At 52.2% G+C, this 12,322-nt stretch overlaps 4 protein-coding genes across 4 annotated transcripts; 2 read left to right on the forward strand and 2 right to left on the reverse strand.

The window, feature by feature from the left end:
• Positions 1-8: 8 nt before the first annotated feature.
• Positions 9-1,334, forward strand: BDV17DRAFT_285501 (pyruvate dehydrogenase (acetyl-transferring) subunit E1 beta; the record flags this gene model as incomplete). Its single annotated transcript, XM_073760724.1, has 4 exons — positions 9-250; positions 321-444; positions 519-805; positions 863-1,334. 4 exons carry the CDS (start codon positions 9-11, stop codon positions 1,332-1,334), a joined length of 1,125 nt encoding a protein of 374 aa, XP_073610177.1.
• Positions 1,335-1,506: 172 nt separating this feature from the next.
• BDV17DRAFT_246046 (putative C2H2 finger domain protein) lies at positions 1,507-2,663 on the reverse strand. Its single transcript, XM_073756042.1, has 3 exons — positions 2,413-2,663; positions 2,329-2,355; positions 1,507-2,263 (listed from the first exon to the last, which is right to left on the reverse strand). The coding sequence occupies exons 1-3, from the start codon at positions 2,419-2,421 to the stop codon at positions 1,679-1,681; spliced, it is 621 nt and encodes a 206-aa protein (XP_073610178.1). The 5' UTR covers positions 2,422-2,663; the 3' UTR covers positions 1,507-1,678.
• Positions 2,664-3,014: 351 nt separating this feature from the next.
• BDV17DRAFT_296468 (S-adenosyl-L-methionine-dependent methyltransferase) lies at positions 3,015-6,780 on the forward strand (the record flags this gene model as incomplete). The annotated part of the gene is made up of 3 exons (XM_073763299.1): positions 3,015-3,225; positions 3,288-4,004; positions 4,499-6,780. 3 exons carry the CDS (start codon positions 3,015-3,017, stop codon positions 6,778-6,780), a joined length of 3,210 nt encoding a protein of 1,069 aa, XP_073610179.1.
• A 245-nt stretch (positions 6,781-7,025) lies between these two features.
• Positions 7,026-12,322, reverse strand: BDV17DRAFT_246107 (trifunctional fatty acid synthase subunit FAS2). Its single transcript, XM_073756043.1, has 2 exons — positions 7,442-12,322; positions 7,026-7,382 (listed from the first exon to the last, which is right to left on the reverse strand). Exons 1-2 carry the CDS (start codon positions 12,281-12,283, stop codon positions 7,272-7,274), a joined length of 4,953 nt encoding a protein of 1,650 aa, XP_073610180.1. The 5' UTR covers positions 12,284-12,322; the 3' UTR covers positions 7,026-7,271.

Consider the following 12,322-nt stretch of genomic DNA (forward strand, 5'->3'; position numbering starts at 1 on the left):
CACACGCCATGGCTTCTCCTCGACTCTTCCGGCCAGCAGCTCGTCTGCTCTCTTCGCGCCTTTCCGCGGCCCGTCCTTTCCCTCAGACTGCCTGCACACCCTCAATTCTGCGCTTCCGCGGGTATGCCTCAGAGAGCGGCTCTAAGGAGGTTACTGTACGAGATGCCTTGAACGAGGCCCTTGCCGAGGAGTTGGAGCGCAACCAGAAGACGTTCATTCTGGGTGAGGAGGTTGCACAGTACAACGGAGCGTATGACTTCACTCTCTCAACACCTATCAATCGATTGTTAGATGACATCCTGACACTCTGCGCTCAATAGTTACAAGGTCACAAGGGGTCTTTTGGACCGCTTCGGCCCCAAGCGGGTCATCGACACACCCATCACGGAAGCGGGCTTTTGCGGTCTTGCAGTTGGAGCTGCCCTGGCTGGATTGCACCCCATTGTGAGTTTCCATTAATTCAATGCAAGCTGCATATCTGGAGGATCGGTTTGAGCTAACAGCCACTGCGTAATTAGTGTGAATTCATGACCTTCAACTTTGCCATGCAGGCTATCGATCAGATCATCAACTCGGCCGCCAAAACACACTACATGTCCGGTGGTATCCAGCCTTGCAACGTTACTTTCCGTGGTCCCAACGGTTTCGCCGCTGGTGTTGCTGCCCAGCACTCCCAGGACTACTCCGCTTGGTACGGCAGCATCCCTGGTTTGAAGGTTGTTGCGCCTTGGAGCGCTGAGGATGCCAAGGGTTTGTTGAAAGCCGCCATCCGCGACCCCAACCCTGTCGTTGTTCTGGAGAACGAGTACGAATATAACCAGCCAATCCTATAGAAGGCGATTCTCAGGCTAATCGTGTCTAGACTCCTCTACGGCCAGGCCTTCCCTATGAGCGAGTCTGCCCAGAAGGACGACTTCGTCCTCCCCATCGGCAAGGCAAAGATTGAGCGCCCCGGCAAGGACCTCACTATCGTTACCCTTTCGCGTTGCGTCGGACAGTCCCTCACCGCTGCGGCTGAGCTGAAGCAAAAGTACGGCGTCGAGGCTGAGGTCATCAACCTCCGCTCCGTCAAGCCTCTCGACGTTGAGACCATCATCCAGTCCCTCAAGAAGACCGGCCGCCTGATGTGCGTCGAATCCGGTTTCCCCATGTTCGGTGTCAGCTCCGAGATTCTGGCTCTGTCCATGGAGTACGGCTTCGACTACCTGACGGCCCCCGCTGTCCGTGTCACTGGTGCTGAGGTGCCTACTCCTTACGCCGCTGGTCTGGAGGCGATGAGCTTCCCTCAGGAGGACACCATCGTCGGCCAGGCTGCCAAGCTCCTCCGACTGTAAATTTACCGTCTGTTAGTAGTTAGGTGGGGCGGGGGAGAACCTCACAGCATAATGCATTCTTTTCCCGTTCCTTGTCGTTGTTGCGGTCTCCTTTACCAGCTTGAACAGCTTCATGATTTCTGTACTATTATCTTCAGCACCATTTAGACCAAAATTCCGAGCATACCATTGCAGAAAACCATGTTTTGATTCCCGTATAAGCCGGCTTTGACTGCGATGGCGCCCAATTTCTTAAACAAATATACATCTCCGAGGAGTCAAGAAGTACTACGTCGACTTCAACGCATTGCCATAAAGGCCCGACTATGCTGTTACCTGATAGTCCGACCTTTCCCTAGACCTTATTATGCCAGGGAAGCATGGTTGCTCCCGGCACATCCAGGGAAACAATCTGTTGGTCTCTGCGGAGCATAATACCCTCCGTCCACATTATCAAATGCATACTCCTCCTCCGTGTCACTTTCGCCTGTCTCACGTAAGACGGCGGACGGCTTGTCGGATTTGGACCGGACAGCATCAGTCGCCCTCTCCGCCGCCGGCGTACTATCTCCCTCGTCATCGTCATTACCTAGCACATTTTTCTTCGTCGGAGCCACAGGAGCAGCCGGGCCCTTGACGGCGTTAAAGGAGCTCTTGAAGCCGCCTTTCTTGAAGCCTCCGCCGCCTCCGCCACTTGATGTGCTCGGGGCAGGGGCTGCCTTCGCAGTTTCGAGGACTCTTAACCCCGCCTCGGCGTCGGCCTTTTTCTCGGCGCGTCTCGCCTTTTCCGCGGCATTTGGGTCTCGCGAAAGCTGTTTGAGATCTTGAAGACGCTTGCGATGCTGGTGATCGTAGGAGCCGATGTGGGCTTCATATTCGGGGTGCCGTGAGTAGGACTTGTTGCAGAGAGTGCAGGTGAAGGAACTTAGGGCCGAGCGTGCCGATTCGGTCTATGAGAGATAGGCCATCAAATTAGTCATTGCGCGCATGAGCCGGGCACTATGTTTTGTCGTACCTTAGGAGCCGGGTTTGTAAAGCCACGCTGAAACGATGGAAGGTCAGTCGCAAACCTCGTATCGGGTTAGAGGGACACCCTTACCGGCCCCATTTTCAACCGTCAGCATGCAAACTATGCTGTGGGTTTCTGTATAGAAGGCTAGGATGGTGCATGGAGCTATGGAGAGGACACTCAAGGCTTCTGCACCGCTCGACCAGTTCTCGGAGGTGATGCGGGAGACCGTTTTCTGCCGTCCTGAAGCCACCGCCCGGAGGTCTCTGCCAGACTGACAATGTATACTCCGCACTTGTAAGAGAAAGACGTGGACAGCAGGTCACAAACACACATGAAATAATGTAACCCAGTCCCCGGAATACGCTGTCACCACGAATCTACCAGACTCGACCTCAGGCTCGTGGAACTGGTTGGTCCCTGCAGGAGTGCTGCTCCACGGGGATTTAAGGTTCCTGGCCAGCAGAGAACCAATGAGGCGGAGGTAAAAATAATGACGATCGAAGATCCCCAACGCTTCTCAGGGCAAAAATACGAATCAACAAAAGAGGCTCTATTTATCTATCTCTCGTTCTTTAACCTTGTTTTTTTGTCTTTTTTTCTTCGCTTCTCTTTGTTACCTGCATGATATACCATTGGTCTTTGATATTGATACTCCAGTAGCAGCACGCCTTGAATTCATAATCGCCGCAATGGCATCCTACGAGAGGAATGCACCAACACGAGACGACATTGATTCCAAATCAATATTACCCATGCAAGAATTGGACCCCTCTCCGGTAGACGAAAATTTCCCTGATATTTCGACTGAAGTTCATGCGCCCAGATATCAACCCCCGACTAGCACTCGAAGTTTTGGATGGCCTGCTCTTGGTATTCGCGGGCAGAGTTGGGACTCTTGGTGTAAGTTCGGAGGCCATTGGAGCTTAGGTTGGCGTCACTAAGCTGATTGTCCGATGACACAGTGTCTGCAGTACAGAGGTACTCGACCTATCCTCCTACTTTGTTCACCGCGCTGCATTTCGCAAACACCTCACTCATCCCTATTGCGACCCGGTCGGTTGCTAAGAGCGATAACTACTTCCTCCTCACAAGGCCAATCTACCAGTCTCCGGTATTCGAACATGTTATCTTGACTATCCCTATTCTCGCACATATCGCGTCTGGAATCGCCCTTCGCAATATCCGCTCTTCTCGTCGCGCGCGGCTCTACGGTGCCGAGACAAGAGACCAAAGATATGCGCTCAGTTTCTGGCCTCGGATGAGCTTGCAGGTACGGTTGGGATACGCATTTGCTCCGTTGTTGGCGACCCATGTTCTCGTCAACCGCGTCGTACCAGTGATGGTTGACGGGGGGAGCTCCAGCATTAGCTTGAGTTTTGTCGCGCATGGAATTGCTCGCAGCCGCGTGTTTTGGGCTACATACTATCACATCTTTGTGTTCGTCGGAGTATACCATGTTCTTGGGGGGCTCGCATCTTGGATGGGCTGGCGGATTACCACTGCTCGAAAAACCCGAGGAGATGGGAAGGGCTCACTTGGAGGCCACCTGGGATTCACAGAGAGCGAGCAGCATGTTCAGAGGCGGAAGCGCATGTGGTGGAACTTCAACAAGGTTGCTGCATTGGGTGCGTGCATATGGCTTGCCGGCGCGCTCTGGGTTGTCGGCAATGGCGGAGAGGGTTCGGGCTGGGAGGCCAAAGGCTGGAATGAAATATATAGCCAGGTACCTGTCATCGGAAGCTGGTTATGAGTGGACAGGCGGGTCTAAGTGCGTGTTGGCAAACTCAGAATACATGATAATAGTAATGTTTATAGACGACATGATAATGTTGTAATAATCTTCATATGATTGCTGGTCTGTGGGATCCATCGAGGCCATGCTGCAGTCCAGCCATGTACCAAGATCGCGTCAGTACTAGATGCAGACAACAATATGCAAGGGGCCAAGGGTTGATGTATCTTGATATCCTGTAGTTTCCCTTCATACAGGGGCTCTTTTTAAGGTGTCTTGGCAGGCCCGTGCGCTTTGCGATCTCCGGACTTTTTTTTTTTGCTCGCCAGTCGCATCAGAGAAAAACCCCCATCAGATGGGAGCTTCCAAGAAAATAGCTGGCGCAATTGCTTAATGGTCTTGATAGTTTCAACTGCCTTCAACTGCGCTCAATCTTTATAGGATTCATGAAGCATATTGGAAAAGCATACCGCGTCCTCACCAATTATCTCCCCTCCAGATTTTCGAGTGCCAACCTCCGAGTGTTCGATAACTCGAAATACAACAACACGCGTTACCCATTCCACCTAAAGCGGCTTGCCTCACGTCTCTCCCACATCATGTCATCCAACGATGTCGCCGGTCAGTTGGTGCAGCATGACGGCAAGGAGTACAGAGTCATCAGGGAAGGACGAGCATATATCCTGAAGCCACCGGCCGAGACCGCAGCAACGCAAGCCACAAGGCGGGATCTCAAGCCCGAGGATGAGGACCAGACTGTTTTTTATAACCCTATTCAGCAATTCAATCGTGATTTGACCGTTCTGGCGATCCGCGTTTATGGAGAGCATGTGATGGCAGTCAGCAAGCACAAATTCGAGAAGCGGAAACTTACGGATCAACGGAGGAACAGAAAGAGGAAGCGAGAGGATGAACGAAACGAGGAAAGCCACGAGCAGGGCAACAAACAGGATAATGAGGCCACAGCGACCGAAGAGGGCAAACAACAGGCGCCGACTACGGACCCCAAAGCGAACACTCACGTCACTCCCTTCACGATCCTAGATGCTTTATCTGCGTCTGGTTTGCGTGCCCTAAGATACGCCTCGGAGATTCCCTTCGTCACGCGCGTGGTTGCGAATGACCTGTCAAGCTCTGCGATCCAATCGATGAAACAGAACATTGAATACAACAAACTGGAGAAACTCATTCAACCCAACACCGGCGATGCTCGCATATACATGTACAACCGGCTCAAGCCAGCTACCAAATCGAATACGAGAGATGACACGGGCAAATTCGATGTCATAGACCTGGACCCGTACGGCACTGCTGCGCCGTTTCTAGATGCAGCCGTACAGGCCGTCAAGGATGAGGGTCTCCTCTGCATTACCTGCACCGATGCGGGTGTGTGGGCGTCGAATGGATACCCTGAGAAGTCTTTCTCCTTGTATGGTGGCGTCCCAATGAAAGGAACGCATTCTCATGAGGGCGGACTGCGCCTGATCTTGAACAGCGTCGCATTATCTGCCGGAAAGTATGGTCTTGCGATTGAACCTCTTCTCTCTTTATCAATTGACTTTTACGCCCGAATATTTGTTCGTATCCATCGGTCTCCAGCACAGGTCAAGTACACATCAGGCAACACGATGCTCGTCTACAACTGTGACCAGGGCTGTGGAGCGTGGACGACTCAGCCGTTGACACAAACCAAACAGAAGCTCGACAAGAAGGGGAACCCATTCTATCACTTCGGGTTTGCGCAAGCGCCAGCTGCAAACCGGAACTGTGAGCATTGCGGCATGAAGACACATCTCTCCGGACCGATGTGGGCTGGTCCACTTCACAATTCTCACTATATCCAAAAGATCCTCGATCTCCTTCGCCAAGTCGACAGAGACGTCTACCAGACTATAGATAGGGTCGAAGGCATGCTGACCACAGCACTTGAAGAAGATCTCAGCCTGGAATTGTCCCCCGAAGAGGCCGCAGAGGGGACCCCATCAACCGGCGCTCCAGGTGACAAGAATGCACCAGCAGCAGCAGAACTAGCTGAAAGCATCATCCCGCAAACAGATCCCGCCTTCCGCGAACCAAGCCCGTTCTACTTTAGCCTCTCCAGCGTCTCAAAAGCCCTACACACAACCACCGTTCCCTTCTACGAGTTTTGCGGGGCTCTCCGCCACTTGGGATACCGATGCAGCCGCAGCCACACGAAACCAAACACAGTTCGCACAGACGCGTCATGGGCCGTTATTTGGGAAATCATGCGCGAATGGGTACGACAGAAACATCCCCACAAAGAGGGCTCCATCAAACCTGGGACTGCGGCGGCTGGTATTATGGCCAGGAGCCGGCAGAGGAACAACAACCAGGACGATGACGCGCAATTAGTTCGACTCAAGAAGGAGCTCGCATCTGCCGTTGAAACCGGCAAAGACATGTCGGATGTCATCGCCAGGGTCGAGGCTGCACTGTACCGCTCCGGCTCTCGGGCGTCACTGGGCAAGGATGAGACAAATCCGCCCAACGCCCCTGCAGACGGGACGGCCGAAATTTCGCAGCAGAGGAACAACTCCCAGGGCGCTAAAGCGCAGAACGACCCTCCAGCGTGCTCCGATTTTGAAGTAGTTTTCGATGAATCTCTTGGGCGACAAACGCGGCAGCGGAAGCGGCTTGTCAGATACCAGGTGAACCCAAGAGCGAACTGGGGTCCTTTGAGTCGAGCAGCTGGAGGCTCATAGGTGACTTGTTTATCTTTCTTTCTGACACAAACGGATAGGTGATGAAAATTCCAGTATTAGGTCCGCAACAATTGGAGATTTGACAATGTCGTTAACTTTGTGAGCTCAGAGTTCGAGATCGTTGGCGATGACGATGTTCTCTATGTTGTACTCGAGGCAGGTTTGAAGAGTGTTCCAAAATCTGGAAAGCAACGTATTCCCATACCAGCTCAGCCTTCTTCTATTGATGTGAATTTGGTGAATTGTAATGTACAGCTGTCGGCGCTAATAGCCTCGTATTGGTGATCTCCAGAGTGTGGAGTGTTGCGTGCATCGGCGTTAGATCATCCTTTACTTTTTATAGATCCTAAGAACAGTCGACGAAGAAGTCGGATAGAAGCTATAGATTGTCGTACTTGAGGCTGAACAGGTAGGTGTATGCATTAAGTGCTAGTGATAAAATCTATATGCTGAGAACAAAATCGAAACTTCAGTCATACTCATCAAACATTTTAGAACTGTGCAATTGCGACTGCAACAGCCTGCGCATCATCGTGGCTGATGCTGACACTGACTTGCTTGACACCAGCTTCCTTGGCAGCTTCAGCCGCAGCTCCATGAAGCTATAGATTTGTTAGCACATTGTCTCGTGAGGACCGCACAGGTTGGTGGATGATCTTACCTTCACAATAGGCGCCCCATTGGAGTCGTTCTCGATTTCAATGTCGCTCAGCGGAGCTCCAGCGCCTTTACTGGGAACACCCAAGGATTTGAAGACGGCCTCCTTTGCACTCCATCTTCCCGCAAAAGAAGACTGCGGAGATGGGGCACTCTGGCAGTACTGTTGTTCGCTCGCCGTGAAGTTCCTTTCGACAAAAGTTTCATTTGTGATGTTGATGCTCGCTATGCTTTCAACGTCGACGCCAATTTTCGAATTCTCGGCGGCGTGGGCCTTTGCCAAAGACTCAATCACAGCCTTGGTACTTTCGGCTCCCTTGTCGGCGGCAGCCGGGGGCTTAGGTGGATACTTCAATTCGGCCGTTTTCTTGTCCGCCGCCACACGATAATCTGGGTTGAGGAACACCTTGCTTTGAAGTTCGTCCTCGTAAGGCGCCTTGTTCTTGGCAACGAATATGCTGTTGTTAACCAAGCCATTGTGGAAGAATCGGTAAGCCTTCTTTTGTCTAGTCTCAACCTTGGCCTTGTAGGCATTGAACTGCGCGCGATCCAGAGTAGCATACAGGTACTTGGGATGGATACCAATAACCTGAGCACCCTTCTGGCCGAACCCGAAGGAAGTGACAGAGAAAGCTTTAATGCCATCCGTCTGGATACTGCGGCTGGGGTAAACAATGTAGTCAAACTTCTCCATGACCTTGTCGACATTGTCAGCATTCCGGTTACCCGGGACCAAGCCGCTATCCAAGACCTGCAGACATCCGTTGAACATCCAAGCACCAGCAGCACCTTTAGGATGCCCAGTGAGGTACTTTTGGAAGATACCGAGAAGGGCATTACCCTTCTTGCGACCGAGATGCTTCATCTGTTGACATATCACATCGGATTCGTTCTTGTCATTTGCGACGGTAGATGTGCCATGGAAAGAGGCAACGCCGATATCATCCACAGTCAAACCCCATGTGGCAAGGGCACCGCGCAGGGGAGCAATACGCGAGTCTTGTTTCCAGAAGTTGTTACCAAGGCTGAATTGCGCATCTTTCTCCTGTCTGATGGCTTCACGGTTAATATGCTGGGCTCGTTCTTGCATGTACTCGGTCGCATCAAATGCCTCCGAGCCCTGAGCTTTCATCGCCTCGGCCTCCTCCTGAAGATACAATAGTTCTGACTCCTGCCATTCCCTGATCTGCTTCTTGCGCAATTCGAGTTGCCTGCGGCGGTACTTGATATCAAGCAGAGGCGACGGGAATTTACCAGGGTTTTCACGCGCCGTCGTGAGGACACCCTGACCGGGGGCGGGCACAGAGCGGCCAATCTTATCGGTGGCGGTCGTGGTAAGCGCGATAATTCCGTAGATTGGCACACCCATGTCCAAAGCCAGCTGAGCGCTCATAATGAGTTGCATGCCGCAGCCTTGGGATTCCATGAAGCCTGCACGTGTGGTGGTTGTGGGTCTTGACATCTCCTGAGGCGTACGGCCGTGGGCGAATTCATCCTCAGCATTGCTGGTTGCCTTCATGTTCGCGAATTCGTAGGAACCCTCTTCCTGGAAATCATCGAAGCCACCAACGAAACAGACTCTTGCCTTGCCTTCCACAATCGTTTCGTAGCCGATGTCGACAGACTCAACAGCGGTGGCACACGCACCGACAGGCGTTTTGATAGGACCCGTAGACGACAGGAGCAACATGTTCACCCAAGCACTCATTGTGTTGATGAAAGATTCCTGCAGGATGTCCTTCTGGAGAGGCTTGTCCAGATACCGATCCTTGTACATGCCTCGTAGAGCATGGGTACCTCCGATACCAGATCCAATGCAGTTACCAACCTCGGACAGATGGACATACTTGTAGAATTCGTATGGATCCGTAACACCAGCAGAAAGCATAGTTTCAGCAGTACAAACAAGGACGAAAAGGGTGACTGGGTCGACTTGCTCGATAATGTCGTCTGGTATACCGTATCTCTTAGCATCCCAGCCGGTAGGAATTTGGCCGGCAACCAAACGGTCAAACTGAAGCGCTTTGGGAATAAGGAGAGTGGCACCCTTCTTGAGGCGGACGGTAAATTCTCCAGAGTCGGGAAGCTCAAATATCTCCACCTTATCGCCATGCTCCCGCTTGAACTCTTCGGCAGTTTCCTTTGAGGCTTCGAACGGCTCAAGATTCTCCTCGATGACAATCTCCTGAAGCAGTTGCTTTTTCTTGGGGTCGTATCCCTTGAAGAGCTCTGGCTCAATGAGGCGGATGCCGGAGTGTTCAAGGATGAATTTTTCGTATTTAGCCTTGACATCCTTGTCGTCCACTGGTTCACCTGTCTTCGCATCAGCCCAGCCAGAGTAAGCTTTGCCCTTGATGGGTCCATTGTGGTGCTTGATGAGGCCCATGATCCATGCCATTTCCACGCAGCCTTCCAGGGAGAATTTGCCATATGCTTCCATTTCCCAGCGAGTTCTCGAGTTACCCCATGGTCCGACTTCAGAGAAACCGGTGACAACAACAACTTTGTCGAGATTGACCATACCCTTAAGCGTCTCATTGTGGGGCTGGATGTCCTCCTCCCAGTTCGGCAAGCTGGGGAACTGGAATTTGATGTTCGCGCGGGGTTCGGCAATGACCTTCTTGTACAAGACTTCGCTGTCCTCTCCATTGACAATCTTGTTCTCAATGGCCGTCTCCTTGATGACCGCTCTGCGGACATCGCTTGTCTCCATTATTTCTGTCCGCAGCCTGGTCATAAGATCTTTCAGATCTGGGATGAATTGGAGGCCTCCATTGAGGTCTGCGAAGACTGGGTCAAGTTGGCAAAGATTCACGATTGCCGGTGCCATGAGCCCGAGCAAATTGAAAGCCATCTCCTGCTGCGAAAAGGTGCGGACGCCAAGTTTTTCAACTCCCTCGGCGACCATGTTGTTGCCGCTCATCAAGCCTGTACCACGAGTCCAACCGATAACTGCACCGCAAATGGTGAGGTAATTGCTCCAGTTCTCTGAATACCAGCGGTTGAAGAGCGTTTCGAGTGCAAGTTTCGACTCAGAATACAAGCCGTCATTTCCAAAAGTACCATGATTAGGCGACAACGGGAGGATGACTTGGGCGGGGCGTGTTTCAAACCCATTGGCCTGCTTTTGCACCTTCACACTGCCCAAAAGCCGAAGGAGATTTGTCAACATGATGCGATGGGCAAGCTCTGATTTCGAGTCGATCGAATCAATCTCCCGGCCATTCTCTGGGATTGCAGCAAAAGGAACAATGAAATCTAGATCCCAGCCCAGTCCCTTCTTCGTGTCATAAATGTAGTCGACCAAGGCTTCAACATCTTGCTTGCTACCTTGGTTGAAAGGCACCACGACGAGTTGCGAGCCACGTGCACCATAGCGGGCATACATGGCCTGGTAATACTCCGTCACTTCACGGGAGTACCGACTTGTTGTGACGATGACTTTCGCACCACCACTAATCAAGCCCTGGAGAACCTCGGCTCCGATAGAACCAGCACCAGCACCAGTCATCAGAACATTCTTGCCGGAGAATGTCAGGCCAGATCGGGCAGCAGACTCCAGCACATCCAAGTATACACCAGTAAGTTTCTTGCTGTAATCCCAACCATGCTCACTCTTCTTCTTGAGATGCAAGAATGGTATCGTTTCAACCTTTCCGGAGCGGGGGCTTCCGTTGCGCACAGCGCCATTGCGGCCCGGTCGCTTTGTGCTGCCGTTCTCCTGCGGCATGATCTGGTTTTCATTCATGCTGAGAGCCCTGACGACTTCCTTGTAAAGCGCGTTAAACTGCAGCTGCGAAGACTTGGACAAACGATGTTGTCTCCGGATCAATTTGTAGACGCTTCTCAAATCATTCTGCACCTTGGCGCGGTTGCTGTATTCTGAGATAGGACCGCCTTCTGCCATCTGCTTCACATAGTGTTCTAGCTTGCGAGCGCTAGCTCGAGGAACCTCTTGGTACTCGATGGTTCCGCGAGAGTCGATCGTCGTTTGAGGCCCCGTTGGAACAGCAACATCTTTATAAACTGGAGACACACCGAGAACCTCTTTGCAGTTCTCAATTAACTGCTCGCCGAGTTCCTTCGCAAGCTGGTAGGTTTCTCCACGATCCGTTGGGCAATTGTCAATGTGGTATTGCATGAATTCGAGGAGAAGAGGGTTCGAGCGGTTCATGATGCGGATACACTGGCTCACAATCTCCCGATCGACGACCCTGAGTCTTCCGAAGATAATATCATAATACATGCTCAACGCATCTTGACGAGCCCAGTTCCACGAAGAGTCGTAGACACGAGCTTTGAGGGAATCGAAGGACGGCTCGATTCCCGAGGCGTAGAAGTCACCGTGTTCTGCTTGCCACAAGTCAAGCTGAGCCTGGAGAGCCTTCTGGGATTCCTGAGAGGTGACGAAGGCTTTTTGACCAGCCCGAAGATCCATCTTGAGGTACCGTGCGATGATCTCGAGTTGCTGCTTGAAAAGAGCACGCTGGTCCTTCGTCAAAGCATCGATAGCGGCAGGGTCCATGAGCATTCCACCAGCACCAGCTCCATTATCTCCAGAAGCCGTAGGAGCAGACAGACCGATGCCTGCATTGGCAGCGTACTTATTCGCGACATCATCGAGAAATGCTTTGGCGTCTGCCTCGGAGCCAATACGTGACGCGGGCTCCATTGTAAGTGCAAGGAGCAACACGCCATCTTGTCGGCCAGTTCCCAAACCCCACCGTGTCTCCAAGTATTTTCGCACAGCCGTAATGTTGAAACCTCCAGGCATCTTAGAGGACACCAAGCGCGCAATCAGCGAGGATGACTGCTTGCCCAATTGCCCGTTGAACGTGGCTTGCATGGAGGCACCTAACTCGTCTAGGGGAGTGTCCTCCGGCTT

Source organism: Aspergillus undulatus (genome assembly GCF_047715775.1).
Source record: "Aspergillus undulatus strain CBS 261.88 unplaced genomic scaffold BDV17scaffold_94, whole genome shotgun sequence".
Taxonomy (NCBI): domain Eukaryota; kingdom Fungi; phylum Ascomycota; class Eurotiomycetes; order Eurotiales; family Aspergillaceae; genus Aspergillus; species Aspergillus undulatus.